Source organism: Branchiostoma lanceolatum, chromosome 3 (genome assembly GCF_035083965.1).
Source record: "Branchiostoma lanceolatum isolate klBraLanc5 chromosome 3, klBraLanc5.hap2, whole genome shotgun sequence".
NCBI lineage: Eukaryota > Metazoa > Chordata > Leptocardii > Amphioxiformes > Branchiostomatidae > Branchiostoma > Branchiostoma lanceolatum.
In genome coordinates this window covers 31,483,826-31,505,774 of record NC_089724.1, presented here as the reverse complement: position 1 = coordinate 31,505,774, position 21,949 = coordinate 31,483,826, and the positions used below count along the sequence as shown (strand labels likewise).

The 21,949-nt window shown below is 42.9% G+C and overlaps 1 protein-coding gene and 1 long non-coding RNA gene across 13 annotated transcripts in view; one reads left to right on the top strand and one right to left on the bottom strand.

The window, feature by feature from the left end:
- Positions 1 to 21,949, bottom strand: part of LOC136431416 (transcription factor COE3-like) — a 93,074-nt gene that overhangs the window by 57,414 nt on the left and 13,711 nt on the right. For 3 of the 11 annotated variants that reach the window (XM_066422779.1, XM_066422785.1, XM_066422778.1), the window contains exons 1-7: positions 10,189 to 10,297; positions 9,814 to 9,923; positions 9,490 to 9,649; positions 9,060 to 9,135; positions 8,175 to 8,230; positions 6,580 to 6,653; positions 6,331 to 6,399 (exon numbers count right to left, since the gene is read on the bottom strand). In XM_066422779.1, the coding sequence (XP_066278876.1) occupies positions 6,331 to 6,399; positions 6,580 to 6,653; positions 8,175 to 8,230; positions 9,060 to 9,135; positions 9,490 to 9,649; positions 9,814 to 9,923; positions 10,189 to 10,218 (575 nt within the window). In that variant the 5' untranslated portion in view covers positions 10,219 to 10,297. The other 8 variants (XM_066422780.1, XM_066422786.1, XM_066422788.1 and 5 more) reach the window with 6 other exon arrangements.
- The window catches only part of LOC136431422 (uncharacterized), a 101,005-nt gene continuing 89,239 nt past the window's right edge, over positions 10,184 to 21,949 (top strand). For both annotated transcript variants that reach the window (XR_010755053.1, XR_010755052.1), the window contains exons 1-2: positions 10,184 to 10,296; positions 17,271 to 17,330. This is a non-coding gene — a long non-coding RNA (uncharacterized lncRNA). The remainder of the gene's footprint in view (positions 10,297 to 17,270; positions 17,331 to 21,949) is intronic.

The window sequence follows — 21,949 nt, the reverse complement described above, 5'->3', positions numbered from 1 at the left end:
AGAAATGGTGAACAGGCGTCAGATATTGTAATCCACCAATCACAGCGCACGTCTCCGTCGCGTCAAGAATAAAAGACCAATAACATGCGAGTCTCGCCACTCGTGAGATTTCAGCTAAGCGTGAATTTGCGAGATGTTATGGGAATATCGAATGGCGAGGATCGCAAGGATCGCACGACGAAGCGGCTGTTGGAAGGCTTGAATCGACAACTTTTGAACACATTCAATGCAGTTACCGGAGAAATTAACCGTGGAAAACATGGACGTCTTGTTCTCAATCAAAGTAGGGTGTCAAATTCCTCATTATGTTCAATAATTACAGGGCGCATAAGGAACAAGTGTTGAAAAGTTGTGTTTCATTTTTGCTGACTTATTCTGTGTGTATTTTTTGTAGGACGTAGCTGATACGTAATAAAGTTTTCTTGTGCTAAATTTCATTTTCTTTGCCGATTGTATACAACATAGAAGTGTAGCTTGTATGTGAAGTTCTGAACATTCGATATTTCCGCAATGACGGCACGCCTCCCCAAAAATTAAGCCTGAAACCCTTGTGTAATTTTTCACCGAAAGAGATGTCAAAAACAAAGATTATTCTACCAGGAAATTTGCCCCTCAAATTGCAGGAAATAGCGTTTCAGAGGGTCTAGATCTCAAGATTTTCCGGGGAGAATACCCCGGACCCCCCTAGAATGGTCACGCCTCGCGCGATATGTTCTTCCCCGAAACAAAATTGAAATGACGAGTAAAAATTTAAGGCTCGCGAGAACACTGTATGAAAGCAAACCTTCTTTTCATATCTTTTTACAATATAAGGTCAAGGAACTCTCCTTGCTAAATCAATGCAGGAAAAATCTCAACTCTCATGACAGTTCTTAGCTGACTTGACAATACCCTCTTATGATAAGAACTGAATTTGTTATATTGGTTCAGTTCTCCAAACAAAGCTCCATCAGAAACTGCTGAAACCTAATACTATAAAAACCTCCCTGTCCATCATGATAGGTGCCAGTATCCCTGGCCACAGCAGCAAAATCCCTCCACACATGTGTTTTTCATTATAGTGGCCAACCCACCACACAAGCCCCCTGTGAATTTGGTGATACCTACTCCAATGGAGGCATTGTTTCCAGACTCAAGCCTAGGGAGTGGGGTGGGAGTACAGTTTTCACCAACAACATATAAACAAGGGGATCCCACCATTTGGACTTGTCAGGAAACCTAGCACCAGGACGACTACCAGTGAGAAAGTGCACATGGGTGAAGGACATGTAGCTTCAACTCAACTGGTTGGCCAAACTTGGCTCTGAGCGGAATAAAGGGAAGGTGTGCCATGTATGTCACCAGCCTGCCTGATGGCCTGAAAAGTCCCTTTGAAACTGAGAAAGGGGCTAAACCTTAGATGCTTCTCCCTAAACAAGCCGGCAAAAATGTTGTACAACACAAGCATATAATTGTTCCTCGGAGCACAATATATCATCACACAGGTCAGATAGGGCCCCAAACAATGATGGATGCAGAGTTTCATCTGCTACAAGCTGTTTTGACCAATTCAGTTTTTATCATCTGAGAAAAATCGTCTGCAGAGTGGTTGTTGTATCACAACATAGCCCCCTCTCTCCCAGTAACTACTGTAACCTCTGATATCATCTTTCCAATAAAAGGAAAGGTGGATCATGTAGACTGGGATCTGTTCTGGTTCTGATTAGTTCTGAGGTCTCCCATCTGGGCAGAACCTCCTAATGAAAACATTCCTTCAATGCATCCTTCCCTTCAGCAGAAAACAAATCTTGCTTGTATTTTCTTGCATCCTGTAAAGTCAACTCTTTAAAAAATCAAAATGACTCTTTTCTTTTGTACTTCTTTCTATATGTTGAGCTAAGTTCAAAATGATAGATGAGCTGTATTGTCTCCTTTTCCAGTTCTCGGTGACCTAAATATTCATTATCTTCTTTGGTCATTCTCAAGAACACAGAAAACAGAAAAAGGGATGGAAGGAAGAGAAGACATTACCAGTAGTGAGTCACAAAATTAAGCTAAGGCCCTTCTGATCACTACAGACAATTGTACCCAATATCATCATTTTTATGTTTGTTAATTGTACAATGACAGAGCTAAATCAAATGGGTCATATGATCATATTTTTTAGAGCTTCTAATACTGCATACGTTAATGAAAGTCCTTTCTGCTCCAATAAGTCGCCATTGGGACTGATAGCAGCGTGTCCTGAGGCTGGCTGAGAACAGCCATGGTGCAAGCCACACCATTATCTGCTGTTTGACAGGGACACAGATGTGATAACAGAGACAGGAAGCACCATTCCCATTAATTATCTCTTACTTTTACAGCTTGGGCTAAATCCCAGACAATTTGTCTGCTTCCTCCTCAAATTTTGAAATTTCTAATATTCATCAAACCCAAACACAGCCTAACAATGCCTTCCTTGTCTTGTATATGTTGCAACATCATGATATCAAATTGCTCACTTCATGCAACCAAACTTGTCCGAAGCCATTGATTTGACATGTGGACCAACTCACATTTGGCGATTTTCTTCAGAAACAATTCTATCAGATCATGAAATCAAAATTACCTTCAGTAGGCCTATAATTGCCCGACTTGAAAATAATGCATTAATATCAGCTGGGTTATTGTTGTGGAAAAAATGCCTGCCATGAATATTCATTTGCCCATGATTTAAGACAATTTCTATTCAAAGTAGGCTGTCCTGTTAAGATAAAATAACAAAAGCAGGAGGGGGCAAAATTATCTGTGAAATGCAAATCAAAGACACCCCACCCAGCCAAAAACTGGAAATACAAGGATACATGTAAAACAGTTGCCTTACATGAAAAAAGGTGTATGATAGAAAATGGCTTTCCTATTGTTCCATGGGCACAGCAGGAGAGTTGAACAAAGAATACCCAGATAACTATTTTCTAGCATGTGTAACAATCCTGTGGTCATGTAAAAAAAAAAAAAAGCAGCAGATACAAGAATGTTTTGATTTTACCCACTGTACAAAAGTGCACCAGAATATAAAGAAAGTTGGATAATCCACAAATCTAATTTCCCAATTCAATTTGATGGTTACTTTATCCTTCCATATCACACAACCTTCTCATGTGTCCAAATCTAATATGGATGTTGTGTTGGGTACTGTCATCCACACAATAGAAACTGAGATTTCCCTTTTTGGTATCACAGCAAGTTTAGCAGGTCACAAAGCTAGCGCCACATGCCAATGATATAACAATGTTACAATACAAGGTATCACGGAGAGCATGTAACAATGTGTATAGCCTCAGGAAAAATGCTGAAGTGGGTACTTAAAAGTCAGGAAGCTGAAGGGCTGTTTGCTATGTACATAGACATACTTAATATTGTCAGTCTACATAAACAAAGGCAGACAATTCTAACTGTATACTGGAGAAAGCCAGATTTGATGAGGAGTCAGCACAATTGCATCCTTAACAACCCATAAACCATTTTTACGTGCATGGAGCAATTAAGTTCCCTCACCTGCTCCCCGCACCATGCATTATCAAAATAGTGCTCAACAAGCTAATGACTCCACCACAAAAGAACTCTAATACATTAATAATGGTAGCATGCAAAGGGAGGGAGCCGACTTTATGTTGGCCCCCCGAAATGGACAGGGGCAACCTCAGACCTTTTCAGATGGCTTTTAAGCAATGGATTTTGGCGGGCTCCTTTGAATGCTGGCTCAACAAGTGAGCTGGCTTAATTCCCTGGTGATGGATTTGGTTGGTATGGAAGGGTGATAGGCCGCTCTCTGCTCTTTAAAATTTGATAAGACATTAGAGCTGGGGCGTCCTAGATTTCTCTCCAAGTAAACAATCAACACCAAGGCACTGCTGGAGATCCTTAACTGGCAACGGAAGCAGGCCAAGAGATAAGGGCTGAAAATAATCTCAACTTAAAGAACTGCCAGAGAGGAAAGCCAACACTTCACTGGTGATGCTTGAATCATTGGGCAGCATCACCGAATAACCATTCGTACTAGTGCTCCACAAAGAGATGTTTTTCCAGTGTTGAAAAAAAGGAAGTATAGGCCAGCCAACAGGGTGATGACTCTTCCCTATGACCTAACTAATTATAGCCCCAGTGGGCAAAATTGTGGTCACTTGTGGGATACAACAATTGTAGATTCAATTTAGACAAAATGCTTTCCAATGAATAAGAACTCTTCCCCCATCACATCTCTATCTAGTAATGATCACTGCTACTGACTTCTTGAGAACACGTCTTTTCTTGAGTACTGTGTGAGAAAGCAACACCCAAACAATACCTAACTGAATAGAATATATTCACAGACGAGGTAAACTTGCTACTTGGAATCTATTCCAACCTTCTACAAGTACATGGATACAACTACGTTTGAAAATATTATCATCAAATAAATGAACCGCAATGAACTGCATGCAGTTTATGACAAAAACAAACAAAAATTACCATGTGGGGAGAAAAATTCCATGATTGTTCAGAAGGGCTTCTGGAGAAAGGGCGGAGAAAAAAATAAATGGACTTTGAATACTGGACCTCCTTCTGACTGTCAGCAGCAAAACTCAGACGTTACAGATGTTTCAACACACTTGAAGGCCGAAACAGATAGTAACAACGCTATCCAGAGATTTAAAAAACGTCAGAACAATAACATGATGGAAAAATATTGACGACTTCTGTTGCAATCCTGTATGATCATTTCATAATGAATCCAAATTACAAAAGATAATGAGCACTTCCAAATTAGGCACAACAGGAACATTAGAAGTCACTAATTGCATGACAGGTGCAGAGAACACCCAAATGGAACGGGCAAGCCAATGTTCCCAAAACACAACTGTGTACGTTTCTAATAATTTTGCCTTATAAATAATTCATAGTACTGGTGCCGCTAAAGGTCACTAGTGCCTGACCCCGCAAGTAAGAAATGAGTTAGGAGACAAAGAGTGCAACACGCGACTGCGGCCCAGTGTGCAGCAGGAATCACCTGGGTTTAGGACTTCTTTTTTAGAGATCATTTCTGATGTATATCCGAGATGTGCTTGGCATACAGTCACAAAACAAAACAAGCACTGCAATACTGATATCCAGTTATTAACTCTAGAATAATTCCCTATGTTTCAAAAATTGCCTCCTTTACATCATGCATCAAGAGACAAAGAGAAAAATATGCACCATCCATGTTCTATATCCTTCAAAACATGAACAACTTGGATGTATTTTTTTTAATGTTTACTTCTTAGGAAGCTTCTGTTTCTGAGTAACCCTATCTTTCCGGTTCGCTTAAATCCTCTAAAGGAGGAACATGCCTGCTCAATATCTAATATGGGAACAACTGTCCAGATGGCCTCACGGATACATTGTTTGGATTTGAATCTGCTAGCCAGGCAAAGGTATCTCACAAAGGAATTTCCAGAATAGCCTCTGTGGCAAAAAAATACAGAATATTACCAAGAAAACCTCTACACCAAAACCATTCTGTATTACAATTTCATGTTGGGAGTAAAATAAACAAAAGGTGTCTGCCAATCATTACCTTTTATTTCTTTTAGAGAAGAGAGAGATAATCAGAGACGATTAAGGATGAGGTTCTGGCAATTCAAATATTGCAGTCTGGCTACCACAATCTCACTGTCCTCAGAAAATTATAGCTGATAGGTGGGGGAAAACTGTTGATATCTGATAAGAAATTATGACTAACAGCAAAGGCCCTCTTGTACAATAATGATAATAAAAGATTTGCTGTCTTCCTTAGGTCCAAACTACAGACTGTTTGACAAACACCTGAATCTATCCCACTCCTCTTTAAACACTACTCTAAGTCACAAGTTCCTTTGGTGAACTATACATACACACCGGATGGAAATAAGATGAAATAAAAAAAGGTAATGATGTTTATATACAAACGCTTGAATCACAACTTTATTAATTATCATTATATCTGCGCTGCTGTAACCATGCCAGAATAATTCCAGCTTCAGCTGTGATGGTAAAGTCTGATAGCCACTGCCAATTTAGCCAATGCTTTCTGCAATTGGTTTCTATATTGGAAAATCCTTTTCAAGCCACTGGAAGGATTAGATGATAACTCGGGCCTAGATAGTGAATTTGTCCAAAGGCATAGTACAGGCGCTTGATTTCTCCAATCACAGCTCACATAGCCCAACAAAGAGTGAAACAAAGAAAAAAAATTGGTATATGCTGCTGCCCCCCCTTGGTGCAAATTCAGTGGACGCCCGTGGCACACAATATACTTTACTCTAACCATGATACTTGTTTTGTTTTAAAAAGGTGTCTGTGCCTTACCTATCAATAATGACAGGGTCTGAGGGAGTTTCATTGCGGTTTCCACAGCTCTTCTTGTCACAACACCGGCTGTAAGAAAAACAGGAAAAAAACATGAAATTCAGGTCCATGTGGCAGATGTGAGTCCAGCCATAGGCAATTAGTGACTCTACACAATGAAGCATATGTAAAGTTGTCAACAGCAAGCAATATGAATACTGCATACAAACAGAACTTACAGCTGGCTAGGAGAAAACGGCAAATACTAACCTGCACATTATTTCATGAGTGAGCAAGACCCGTTGCATTTCAGGGTTTTTGTCTTGTCCTTCGTACACGATTGCCTGTAAGATGTAGGGTAGGAGGGAGCATGCATTGTGAGCGTGCAAGCACTGTTGTTTGTGTATGTCATGCAATTTGTACGTACGGCACAAGCAACCAACCAACTTATCACATCATACATAACCTCTTCCATTCGCATTCTTCAATAATACTGTTTCCAAATGCAGCCACTTGACAGCAGCACCATACTGAAGATTGCAAAATGACAAAATGCACTTGAGAGGCACAACTGCCATTGTTTATCTTTATAATATTCTGATATTTCCGTTTGTCTAACGCAGCATTTCAGAAATATTGGAGCAAGACAGAAATGTATCTATTCTTCACAAATGCCACATTCCTCGCATTCATTCTCAGCAACAAGAGCACATCACAGCATCATATTAGAAATTAACATCATTGTATTTTCATCATGTTCTACATGGTAGTACTACCCGTCCCATATGTATGAATGCCGGAATTAAGTCCACCCTACTTCACAATAATACCCTCCCTGTGAAGCACCCTTTAAGTTATCTCTTCTGAATGTGAATGGTGCTATCTGAAGGCAAGAACCACACACCCAGAACATGACATGTCAAGGGGTTGTGCACGTTCCCAATTCCAGACAACAATGCCTCGGTGACAATAGCCACAAGCGGGGGACAACAAAGGCCATAGAGGTGTGGCCCTGCAACTGTTCTTTACAGACACAAATGTACCGCTTGGCTGGCGAGTCATTCATCTTAGTTAGGAGCTGCTACTTGGCCAAATGTGAGTGAATAAAATCAAAACTGTTGCAATTGCAAAAACTTAAATTCAGATGATCATATTCCAAATATTTTCCTATATTCCAACACATCCTCGCTTATTCATGCAAAAATCAGACTTTTACTCCAATCCTCAAATTTGAAAATAATTTCTTTGCTTAATTGCTGGTTCTGATTACAGAATATCTGAGAGAACTCACACAATTTAAAGACATCTTTTGCAAAGTGCAAAGTTAATCATACAAACATAGATTGCTCCTTTGAGCTTCCCATTTCTGCTGGTGCGGACACTCCTAGGTGTCTGAGTAACATGCATGTTACATGTGCCATCTCACTGATTGCCTCTCCACACATACTTATCCCCTCTAATCTCTCACTACTTCCTACTCCCCAAGATTTATTACCTCTGCCTCTTCAGGTCAGCACCATCTTTTGCTACCTCCTAGATACACTCAGGGATTCCAAATAGAGTGCCAAGCCCAGATGGCTAACCAAGTAATTACAATGTTTAGCCTTAAATCTAGAATAACCGAGCTAGCTAGGGGCAATGTTGTAGACAAGCCTGCATCAATGTCTCAAACATGCTGCTGCAGAGAAATACACTAGATCAAAGAGGACTAACCCCTAGATGGTCCTAGCATTCTTGACAATACTACAATAGTATTTGGGGCGTTGATACTAGCAACATGGGAGACTTATGTAGAAAAATAAGAGAAGACAATGACATTGTGGTGTAGAAGGGGAAAAATAATTGCAGTGTGAATGCTTCTGTACCTGCTTGGTCATGCTGTCGATCAACCGAACGTAGAGGTCTTGTTCCGTACGCACGCCTGAACAAGATACAGGGGGCACAAACCAGAAAAATGCCGTCAAAATTAGTTTAATGCGTAGAAGAGCGAGATCGAAATCTCACTTCGAGCTCTCAAATGAATATTTATCATGAGTAGAAATTGACAGGGGAACCCCTTCGTCTGGCCTGAACGGAATTCCTGCTAGTTATTTGTAGGGGAGATTTTGTGTAGACTTGGATATCAATGCTACATATTGGGATTCCTGCTGAACCGTGAGGTCAAGGGAACCCTGCACGGTGAAGCGTACCGTAAAGGGAGGCAGGTCGCCCGAAGAGGGAGGAGGGCCGACCCGGTGGCATACATGTGAGGTGTAAAGGGCGTGCGTCCTCAAGCCTTTCATTCTCCTAATATTCACCTTCCAGGGGCTTTCGCTTTTTCTCCTTAAACTAACATATAGCTTACACGTGAGTGTCTATCCTTCATATAAGATGGGCAAATTTATTATCATGAGATTCTAGGACGGTCTAAAAATCAAGATGAATGTGTGGGAAGCATCCGTCTGTGGTACATTTGCTTACGGTTACGGGGTCAGGAAGCCCTGCATCAACGTTACACAAACAATAGCGGGCCGCTCCACGCCTGGCACATTGTTGTTACTTTTCTCGTGTATTTTAAACCATTTGGCAACAAAGTGACATCCACTGAGACCATTCGGAAGCCAAATTATGTGGTCTACGATTATTACAATGTTTGTCAAGTCTGGATAGCTCCGTTTTTTACGCTTCTGAAATTGATCCACGCCCTTTGGCAAATATACAGGAAGGAAACAAGGAAAGATCGCGGCAGAAATATGAGTCATAGTACTTACCGTTACTGTAGAGAAGCTGTAGTCGGTAGTGGATGCCATTCCTGGTATTTTCGCCGGCAGTTTCCTGAGGAGAAATCTACAATGGGTGTCGGTAGTCGGCAAAATACACACGGACAGACAAATACGGATAACCCGGGCGGACTTACTCTTCATACACAAGATATCCATATAATAACGTCAAGGTTCATATAGGAATCAGAAACAAACAAAAAATATAATAAGTCTCACCAGTCAACTAAATATTACATGTGCTGGGGATTCACAGATACACAGGGTTGATGTTGCAATTAATCAGTAGGGAGCGTCCCGTGTACAATAAAGATTGTTCCCCAAAGAACCAGCTGCGGTCCTTTAAGTACAACGTAGAACAACGGAGCGCCGCGGCAGGGGCAGGACACACACGGCCCGGCGGGGTGAACCAACTACGTACCCTGTCTTTCTCCACGAAGTCGATGAATGCCGTCCGCTCGATTTCGACAGGCTGTCCCTGACGGTCATACAGGGCTATAACGAAGTGGAAGAAGTTGCTCTTTCGAAGATTGCTTGGCGGCTGTTTCTCGAAGTGTGCCCGGGCAAGTCCTACAGACCCGCTGGAAGTGGAAGATTGGACGGGACGGTAAAAAGACCATGTCTCAACTCATAATAACAAGACCACGTGTGGCCACATCGTCGGTGAAACATCGCAAGCATGGATTACAGTGGGCTGGAAGACGGGCCCGAGGGCCCGAGGAAGTCTAAATGTGGGGTACGGTACCTCGTGGCGGTCTGGTCGACGATGGACGGCTGCATCCAGTTGCGTACGCTACCGATCTGGCTTCCGAGAGGTTCTTCTTTCAGCGTCGTGGTCCCTCGCGGCAACGTATCCTGAATGTCAAACATGAACAATTCCTCAAAACCCCAAAGATCGCCAACTTTTCCCTCTTTAAAACCAACCAAACAACTCCAAAGGATTGCGATCTTTGGGACAACCACGGTCAACTACTAACTGCATCAAACTACAGACAACAAGGGCCTCGCGTGTACAACAACAACACCGACACGCTCACTCGATCATCACACGACCGGCGGACGGAAAAATTACATTCGCAGAAATTATTCCCAGCTTGTGGATGCGGGGATGGAAACCTACGAGCGCGGGACGACCTCTTTCATACAACATGCGATCGGGGAGAAAAAGTACAAATTCGGGTGATGATAAAGCTGTTGGGGCCGCAGAACGTACTGAGCGACAGATGAGGTAAAATGATTACCATTGAAGTGTAGCCTTGCACTCGGAGATCCGATTTGGGGCCTAGGTCTCGTGGGGGCGGCTTTTGTTTGCTTCAAGTGTTCCCGTGTAGCTCGCTTTTCCCAATGGGAGCAATGTCCCAGGGGAACGTGAATATCCCTAGGGGCCTGCGTTTGACAGCCAATAGACGCTTCATTTTCGCCATATAAGGCAGCTGGGCATGTCTGGAGTTCCACAGCACCAATCCCAGCGCCCCGTGAATCATTACTACGCTAATCAATTACACCCCCCGTAGGTCCCCGATCAATACACGTCACTAGGCTTCCCTTTACTAGAGCACGTAATCGCCATCTTATCCAATCAAAAACTCGGGCTAATGCAGATTATTTACATAATTAATCCCAAATATGTTTAGACAACAACAACTTTTTTGGAATCAGACGAAAGTAAACAGGGAAGTATAAGGCGCAGTCTAGCGCACTTCTGACGCGCGGTTGAGACTGTAACTGCTCACAGTCATTGCTAGTCTTTGACAGTCTGAAAGGTCTTTCTTGGCAAAGTAAAACCTCTGCAAAAGCAACTTTTGGTGATAATTTGCTCCAAATTTGTAAACAGCTACGGGCCGTAGTGGGTCAGTACATCGCTAATTTACCCGTTGCTTTTACAGACTACAAGAACTGGTTTGAATTGAAGTGTCTCTTGCATCTGTTTTGAATTTTGTTATCCATTTCCCATGACCAAGATTACAACACAACTGCTATGAACGCAACCTGCTTTCAGCAGTTTACCCTGACACTATTAATTTAACTGGAGGTTATTTATTGCCAACTAACGTGGAAGCAGAAAGCATACATTTACAAGAAATGTAGAAAAGGCACGTGGTAGTCGCGTTTCATCATTTTAAAACCCTAATACAAATTAATGACGATCGTGCTAGTTATCAACGTGTCTGTTGGAAACATTCGAAGGCCTCGGTGAGGGGCGTTTTGCGACAACACCAATGACAAGACCGCATAGAATTAACAGAGCCAAAGGCAGGGGGTCAAACCGCACGTGTGTGACACATTTCATTATTCTCACATCGCCATGTCCAATCCTACTCCCGACCCCTATACTTATCTAAACGCGTACGTTTTCAGCGTTTCCGATATCGGGCGGGCTGGGAAAAGCTAAGCTCGAGAAAATTGACGAGATTTGGAAAAATTAATGGGATTTGTGCTGACTGCGTGGAGTGATTTTTAGTCCATTCCCGCACGCACTCGTTTTGTTTCCATTGCGGTGCAACGGCCCGTTAAAACTGTACAAGTTGGCTGGGACAGGTTTTGCCCATTTGTCTCCCTTTAGCCACAGCCACATTTGATCAAATCACTGGCCTTTACCGCTGAGCCGCTAGCAGCGCGCGACCGATGCCGTAAAATGACTAGGGGCGTGAAGTGACTCTCCAATGCGACTAAGCGGCCTCTCTACACGGGCAAATGAAGATCTCTCCTATTGGAATGACTTGTGTGGTGGGGTAGAGCACTGGCCTTCGCTATCTCCAGGAAAATGCCCAACGGAAGCACTTCTCCATCGTGCTTTATTGGTATTGAGCCCGCTGCCTCTCTGCAGGATGTATTAGAATCACAGGGATAATACACCCCTTCTCTCAATTGTGTCGATGTAAATAACGTCTTCGATCGCTAGGTACAACATTTTGAGAAGAGAGGCAGAGAAAATTGATTGAAAAATAAGCAAGATGCCAAGGATACACGGCGTGTAAAAAAAATCTGCCTAGCTACGCGTCGGTCGCATCATGCTGTCACAACATGTGATAACGTGCGGGGATGGGGGATGTCTGGCCTCGGGATGATGGGTAGGTTCCATCAATGAGATTCGCCGCTGCGTGAGTGGAGGGCGCCGCGCCACGCGCCGTGAACTAATGGCAAGAAAAACCGCGAAAAAAATCGAAAGTTCAGGCCGCTAAGGGTGGCTAGGGACCAAGACCGCTGCATAACCCCTGAGCTCACCGTTATTAATTTTGCTTGCTGAATTTTTTTGAGGTGGCCCGCTCGGAGATACACCAATAAATATTGTGTTACTGACATCCACAATATTTCAATGTAACTAGCAGTACTGCTTAACCTTTCCCCCAGCACATATATCACGGTAATTGACCGATCGTGTCGTCTCGGACCGGGGATATAACTGGGCGCGGGAAACAGATGGGGCGTCCGGCCGGGCCAAACTCCGCCTCCACCTGTCATATATCAGCTGTCAGTTTCACCAGCACTGCGATCACACAGGCACTACAACAAAATCACACCTTAGCACGTACACAACTTTCTCTTCAACAATACAACTATAGAGGTAACTGCTTGTCTATTCTATGACTAAGAAGTAAGAACAGCCCAGTCTCTCGTGTGTATATGAACCTCCGTAAATAGATTTGAGTCGCCCTTTCAAAATCGGTTATAGGTAATTGTATGGAGAGCAATAATTGTCAACATCCCTTACCAATAATATATATTAAGTTGTCTGTGACACGATATCTGTCTTGTTTAGAAATCCAGTAAATTCTATTTCTTTTTTTTTTGACGAAGTGTCTACTTACGTTTCAGCCCCCCTTTCACAAGTTACATGGTAAATCGGGTAAGAAGAGCCAGAATTGTCAGCATCACTGACCAACACTTACAAGTTGTCTGTGACACCGGTGCACCATTTCCGTCTTTATTGAAAAATACACCCAATTCTAGTCTACCTCTTTTTTTTTACGAAGTGTGTTTGCTTTGTTACCAGGGGTGGTCACGTGTTACGGCATGTCCCAGTGGCTAGTCGGGGTCTGTCCGGCGATCATCCCCCACCAATCATATACAACACTCATACTCACATCACCGGCAGGCAAGATCACATTTCTGTCCAAAGATAAGAGTTAAACGGCAATTACATTGGACAGATCAAAGCAAAAACCATTTTGGGAGGAACTTGACAGAAGAGAGTCTCCCGGCGACGTCCGGTATCGATGTTCGTCACTAAGTTGCCAGCACTGGTCGAATGAAAAGACATTCTAATAGTTCTGCCTTTGTTTTAAAGCTATATCAACACTTTCTTATTACCCACATCGCAAATATTATCATAGAAATAACAACAACCCGATAAAAGAAAACATTTTCAAATTTCTAAGCCTATGTGGCCAAAAAGACTTCAACATGTGATTAGCGAAGTAACAGATAGAGTATTTTTTCTGCACACCTCAACTAATATTTTTGTGCTGTACTTTTGTTTACGTGACTCCGAAACACATTTTGGGTGGATTTTTCTTTACAGTGATAAATTAGAAATGATATAGGAGATAACAATAGTTGTTATGTTTGCTGTTTTGTTATTTCTCGGTGGATGCAAATCAAAAAGGCTGTTGTTTTCCATCAGAGACGAACTTAAGTAATCACTTGGGCCTCACTATCGTTTTTTCCGGGATCACTCAATCCTCTCAATAACTACCGCCCGTCCCTCCTTACAAAAGTGGTCGGAAATGATGCCGTTTGAGGGAAGTAAAGAAGTGATATGAAATGGCCAAACTTGAAATGGCGGGAATTGCTTCATCCAAAATCATATCCAGTTGTTTGAGTAATTACTTTTTGGCGTATTATATATAATGTCCTTGATCTGTCTCAGTGGGCGAAAGACAATGAGATGTAACAATATCTACGCTTGACTACAAACGCGGACTTTGGTCGTCGCCATCTTCTTTGCTGTAAGATAAAGGTAAGAAACTTGAATAAACTTGTTAAAGAGCGATTCTTACTTCAGTTCAGATCAATCGGCCAAGCTGCAGGACTATCGAGAAGAAAGTGACAAAAAGTATCGAATTGTAAACCTGTTAAAGCTATTAAACCTTATCCCCATCCATGGCATAGTTAGAGAATAGGAAAATGTGCATCACAAAGCGATTTTACTAACTGTCACATTGTAGAAAATTGTACAACGATGTTACAACGACATCGGCTGTATTGCGTGAGGTTACAGCGTGTGTGCTAGGGTGTAATATAGCGTTGGACGACAATTTTTAATTTTTTTTTTGGTTGTCAACATCACATTTCGTCCTCGCAAGGGTGCAGTCATAAAATAAGCACTGTCAGGGCCCAAAAGATATAAAATGTGGACATTTTTCGGTGAGAGGGAGAGGGTCGTTTCTGGCCGGTGAGTTGAGATGAGAGGAGCTGTACGATGCGGACGGGGGAGATTGGAAGGGGACTCGTTTGCGGCGGGATGTCGTTATGTATGGAATGAATAAATCAATCTGCCATGAATTATTTAAACCGCGCCTTCTGCCTCCCCGCGGGTACCAAACGTACAGATATACCCCCACCGACAGAGGGAACGATATTGTCCAATAAACCGAATAAATAAAAATTGTCCCCGACACACGACAACAGCACTGCTCTTCATTCTTCATAGGTCTTCTTGCTTTAAACAATGTCATTCAACAAGCCGCGGCAAAACATGAAAAAATTGCAACAGAAATTACAAAGAAGATGCATGTATGGGAACAGGTCCGCTGTATTTCTCAACGCCAATTATCCTGTCCACTAGCTCGCTCCACAACTCTTGGACATTGGGGACTAAATTTTGCAGGCCGTAAAGGAAGAAAAACAAGAAATATTTATCATCCCTTCACTGGGTTTACGTACACTTCCAGCAGTTGAGGGAGCAAATGTTTGGGTTGACATGGGGTATACTTATTGTATATGAATTGTATTTTGATATTCCACGTATACAGCTGTCCACAACAATTACAAGGATATCACCTCGCCACAATCATTAAAAGGAACTGCATAATGATTTAAAAGCAAAGACATGTGGAAGTTTCACCCAAAAGCTGGCAGACGGCGACGGATTAACATTGACGAAGTTGCATAATTAAAGCATGACAGGGGCATCAGTGCTGGAAATGAAAGGCTACCGGACGCTTAACCATTACCAACGTGCCAATCGCGCAAACCGATTCATAATGAATCACAATTCACATTGTGGTGAAAAACGTTTTTAAAAAGTTAACTCAATACTAAACAGAAAGACCAATTCTTAGAAGGCTACGAGCATGATAAAGAATATAAGAGAAGATAATTTTTTTTTATAAATTGTATTGCTCAACATATGCGACCCATAGTTATTTGTTCCATTGCACATTGAACGAAATACACTTAAGTTTTTTACACTGCTTGTTATATGGAAAGCCAAATACAACAAGGTAGTTTGCAGAAATGCCTCAATTTTTGTTGACGGCCGAAATTGACAATAGGCAAAGGTAAGGCTCGCCAATCTCATAAAACATGGCAGGTGGTACGCATCGGATTTTCGAGGGATTTTTCAATTTACTTCGATCAATGGCTGGCAGACATTGATGCGGGGTGGGTAGAGCACACGGCGGGCGGGTAGTCTAAGCACCATCCCCAATGGCTGTTACGTGTTCTGGGTGGTGAGCGGTCATTCGGACACCCGAGACTTAAGAGACCAATACAAGGGGGCAGCACACCTCGCCCTGTCGCGCTTGTGTGCGCACTCAAATGCTCGTAACGCTCCGACGCGGGCAGCAGGTATGAATAATCATAATTCAATAAGCTCCTTATGATGTGACCATCTGCTCACAAAACGGACTCAAAATTTAGGGCGCTGCGCCTGGCAAAGCCAACTTCTCTTCACACACAACTTTGCGAAGGAGGGAAGAAAGACCATTCAAATTAACACAACATACAAAAGCAAAAAATCTTCCTATTTGGAGCGTAGGTTTCAAAAGCTGACAGAAACAACTCTCTTTTCAGTTCACCTGTCAAAAAGACAGCGCTGCTAAAAATAAACCTCTAGAACTTCTTTCAGAAAGTTTAAGAACGAAACATGTCTGACGATGGCTATAGATATTGGCAATTAAAGTAATTGTGTTGATGTTGTTGTTGTGACTGATGTTATGATAGAGAAACGATTCAGGTAAACGGTTCTGTATTCCTAACTTGGAGTGACAAGCGCGCGACCCACTCCACTATTCATTATCCGATTGAGTGCTATGTTTCCGGCGGTGCAGAAAGCCGCTCCCCGTATAACCGTTCAGCCCTTTGTTCCCCACACACACTAAACCCGGGCAGCCCGGCCAAGTCAAAATTCATCTGTCGACCTCTGGCCGAGAGAAGTGAGGAACGTTCTCAATATGAACGCATATAATAAAGTCATCATTTATAGATCTCGAACGATAGTGATAAGTGTGTGATGTATTGTGCGGCCTTGCTTTCGGATATAAGCAATATTCCGCGGCAATACGTTGGGCAATTTAGTAGAACCGCACTGCGCCAATGGTGGGGAAGCGTTCGGCGATTCATCCTGGCTTCGCGGCAATTGCTAGCCCCAAAAATGACTTCATTATACATTTTACCCCGTCCGTTATACAAACTGAACTGATTTCTGCCACATTAGATCGTCGGAAAGTTGACAAGGTAGTAACATTACGGCCGTGTTGGCATGCCCGTCCTCTCGTGCCGTCCTCATTGCCCCCAAGATGGACTTCAATTGATCCCTAACTTTCATTTAATTGATGTACCTATGCGGATGTTGTGGTTATCGGCCGGCTGGCCGTTTTTCACCTGTGTGAGCGCCGGAGAGACGGGTATGATTGGGGGAAGGAAGAAAGTACAGCCGCCTAAAGAGTAACATATTAAAAACTGAGCAGTCACACGGTAGGTGAGAGGTAAGATAGTCCGGGGAAAGTAATGCAATTAATTCCTAAGGGGGCTTACTGTATACTGTATATATATATATATATATATATAATATGGATATATATATATATATCGTCGTATACGAAGTTAAGCCGAAGTTGGCACTTACCATTGTCAGAGGTCCGTGGTCCTGTCAGCACAGGTTGGTAGTACAGATTGGTCTCTCCCCACTGTGTAAATCAGGCACTCCTGTATAACACACACAGAACAAACCGGTTTACATCCCTTTCTCCACCTCAGCAATTGTCCCGCTCCACTATCACCCAGCACAAGTGGCGGCACCGCTATATCAACACTCAGGTACGCAACTTTTTATCACTTTCTTTTCCTCCTGATTTTATGCTCTTGTCGCTCAGAGGTCGGCAAAAATATCACCCGTACAGGTGTATTATTCATTATTATAAATGTTATCTAGAAGTAATCTATTATCTACATCAGCATAGATCGCCCAGGTTTTCCTATTTGTGATGTGGATAACAATACTCCTGGCGATTAAGGTAACCGACTTGTATCGATTTTACCATCTGACGAAAATTGGGTCCCTTAATTTGGATATCTTAATGATAGAAATATATCACCTCACTCCCAAAGACTCATCTACGGTAATCTAATAGGGTTTAACGAGATGGAGGAATAGAAAAAATATGACTGAGGGAGCGGTGGGGGTACGGTAGGGCGGGCGGTACAAATGAGGTGGGTCCAGTGGAGCAGACAACAGCGCCTCGGCCCCAGTGAGTCTGGCAGGATTTCATAGTTATCAGCAAAGTTTTCCTTCTACGAAGCGATACAGAATCCTTTTGTCAGCAAGTAGACACGGGGCATCCGTACGGCATGCGTTACCTGATCAAGATTCAGCAAAATATGATTACTCTATTAAAGCCCGCCGCCCGTGCTAGAAATTGCTTCTGATGACGTTTCTGGGTGAAAGACCAGGACGATTGGCAATGTTAGCCGCGGTGCCTGATCTACTATGTGTATATATTGAACGCTGCTGTGATATTAAATTCATATCTAAGTAGAAGACGGCGCGACCTGGGTTTAGATTAGTTGTTGCGGCAGATGGTGGTTAGGCGGAGGAAGTTGTTTCAGTACCAGGGACGGGTCCTGAAGCGGCACGGTGGTTGGATACGTGAAGTATACAGAGTGGGAGTCAAAAGTGGTATTTTACAAACCGGCGTTGAACCCCGTGTTCATTCAGTCCCACGTGGGTTCTGAAATCAAATCTCGCTACATTTGCTCTTGACCTGACCAGTGTGCCAAGCTCGGCCCTCTTTATAATCGGCTAAATACCTCTTTGGAAGCGGCCGATCCTCGCTACCCCCTCGCAGGCGTATCAGCCAGCGGTCGCTGCCGGGGAAATGTTGAGTGGAAGCCGCCAGCATTTGTATTCCTCCTGCGGCGACCCGTTGCGGCTCGACCCATCCATCAAGTAACCCCGGCCCGGGCGTCGATATGATTTTGCTGTTCAGCAACTTTATTATGGGGAGACAGAATTGGATGCGCGAGCGGATCAATTGCGCGCAATTACATTACAACAACATTACAATCTTCATAATCGTGGCATTATGATGTTTTCTTTAATTGTTGGGCGCTCCCGCGGCCACGGCGTGCGATATTGGAGCGGTTGTGCGGCCAAGTGTGGCCATGTCTCTATTACGCCTCACATCGGCCGTTTGACATCCCGTATGTATCACTGTGCTGGCAGCTGCTACTAGAAACACACATGGGCGCCGAACGGCTAAGGCTAGTTCTCTCGCTGGGCGTGAGTTTACCCAGCCAACAATGGGCGAACGGCGTTGAGCATGGACTGATCAGCACAAAGGGGAAAGAAAGTAAGGGGCAACAGCAGGAGGCCAGATTTGGATATGAGCAATGACTATCAATCATCACACGGAACTTTCGGTGTGTCGAGAACAAGCTAGACCCGAGTAACAGGAATATACAGGTACTGTGTGGGCGGCCGTTGTGCGACGTCGAGGCAAGCACTGTGTAGCAGAAACTACGCACGCGTTTCAAGGAGAAAAATATACTTTTAATCAAACTTTCCGGTATGGAATCATTGTATGGATTTCCCTCCTCAGATTGAAGAGGAAAGAAGGAACTTTTTAATCAAATTTTCGGTATGGAATCACTACATAGATTTTCCTCCTTAACTTTTTGGTTAGGTATTCTATTTTTCGTAGCGTATACGGAAACAGTAACAACCACGCAAATCATGTTATGTCACACTAAAGTACTGTACATGCATTTAAGTACGCGTGGTTTTTATTTCGCGCTAAGGCGAAAGACGGAGTGTTCGCGGTGGTTTTAAGGTCGCGGCTGCGCTATAGTCACACACTGCTTCAGTATTGGACAAAAATTTTCGCAGTGGTTTATGGTTGCGGTGAAACGGTCGCCTCGAAAACCGCGAACATAAAACCACCGCGAACATTTCTGCATTAATATTAATGGTCCCAGTAAATTAGTAAATAATCGGTCACGAAAAAGGAATTCGCTGCTTTTATTTTAAACAGGTAGAACATAATTTCATACCAATTTTTGGTTGTATACGGAGAACCATGCATGGCACTTTTCTTGAAAAAGATCTTCACCTGTCCGTACCTTAACGCCACTCCCACACGCAAGGTGCCACCACCGCCCCTCACAACACAGGACAACCCACAGGAAGTGTTCACGATCGCGTAGGTACAGCAATTAAATTCTTTACCAAGAAGGAAAATAGGTACATTTTGTTTCGAGGACACAGGTTTTTTTACTCAAAATGCATGTCTTGGTGATGGGATCATTGCATAGTAGAAATGTTCATTTGTTTTCTGAGCAGATCACTTAATCATTAAGTTGGTGTTGTGGTGCCCGGTTATGGTGGTCACATTTGTCGTAGGCTGTTGTGCGATTTTCATGCCAGGCTGTGACAGAACCAACCGCCGACAAGGATCTAAGACAGCATTTTAATAACAAGACAGCTGAATTTTGTACATTTGCGCGACCATCGCAAGAGTTTGCAATGGTACGACGATCGTACGACGGTGACCGAGACCTAACATTCAGATATATGGAGGCCGTGTAGGTTTACGGACATGTATAGCGCCATAAAACCATAACAAAACCCCGTTGTTTGCTTTACATTCGTTATATTCTACTTATAAGTGTTATTTATCTATTAGTTGTTACAGTTATTAGTTGTAATTCATGATTTTGTTTTATCACCTTAAGTTACTATCGTTAATCATTTGTAATACTAAGAAACATGGGATGAAACTTATAGACCATATTGGTCTCCAACTTCCTTAGCAGAATCAAAAGTATCCATGTGTCATGTCTCCAAAATAATGGTAAAGGTAGCCTTTTTGAGGCTGTTGGTTGTGGGTTGTTATCCACTTTGTCTAGGGCGCGGTATTGGAAGGTGGGGCCTATCGCATCGGAAGGAGAGGCCTATCGCCTTTTACCTCCCCAAACTAATGTTTACACCAGGGTAGAGTGAGGAAAGTCGTGTAAAGTGCCTTTCCCAATGACACAACGCCTATAGCCAGGAACGCCAGGAATCAAACCCATGGCTCTTGATCTCGCGTCCGCTAGCCAAGCCACTCGGCTATTTGACGCCACAAATAAAATTTCTTCGAATTAAATTTTTTTTAAAGAATCCTGCCTTCTTCAAACAAGCGAAAACAACCTCCATGTCAAGTTGCTGTCCCCCTCCGGACCAAGGTCACCCACGTGTATACAGAACTAATCCAATCATCGAAGAGCTGCCATCTCGTATTCAGCGGCTTACAAACCCAAGTGAGACATTAGCAGAGATAGAAGCCAAAATTAGCAGAGACACTGTCGACGATAATCATGGGGAGTTTATCAACTCGGCTGATAAACGTTCTGACGGCTGTGGATGTGACAAGACAACTGCTGATATTATTTCAAAAGGCATCTTTCAGTATTTCATTATCTACATCAAAGGCAACAGATGTATAAATCGGTTTTTACAACAGGTTACCCAAACGTGTATTTTCCCTGTTGGAAAATATGCTAGTTAACCTCCACTTTGACATCGCTTGGATAGGAACAACTCAAAGTAAAAAAGAATACACCATTGATTTGAAAGATTCGACTTAAAACCGGTACTGATATGTTTTGAGTGTTTCAATTAACGATCGTTAAATGTGCCGATCTACTTAATGTTCAGATTTCTTCAGGTTTAGTAACGTCATCTTCAATTCTGGCACCAATGTTCTGTTGTTGCATGGTATGACTTCCTTTCGGATACAAACATACCAGTGGGCAAATTAACCTGATGTTTCACCAGCCTCCCGAGAACACGTAAGGTTCTTCAGATGGGTGTTTAGAGGATGAGAAGGGCTATAACAACAGGCTGTAGTGAGGTGGTTATTGGTTAACCTTACCAAACGATAATCACGACGCGATGCGAATCCCCCGCGCAAATACTAGTATAACCCCGTTGATACTGATGGCATTATCTCCAGTATAGTACAGTACGTACGTCCCAGGCTGCCAAACTGCCTAACTCTCGGATATGGCGGCTTGGGAAGGGTTGGAACCATCGAAAGTTTGGGATCTGGCAAACAGCAAATCCAGATTCAGATAGACCGTTCTTGCTCAGAACAATATCAATACGGATACGGTCAGTTGTGCTCACGGCATTCTAGATAATATCTAAGATCTCTTTGCTAATCATGGCACCTTGCCAGAGCAATATAGCAAGTTCTCTTTTTGTCTAACCCGAAAAATGTATAGAAATCATTTTGCACCTTATGAAAGTTGATGTCGTGAATAGATCATCAACCCTTCATTTTAAAATTTTCGAAGGTTATTTCGTCTAAGTAGTGGTCAAATGTCAAGCTCAATTCCTCCTGCAGTTTTTCTTCCAGTTCATTACTTTGTTGATGCTTCTATGAAACGTAGGACTT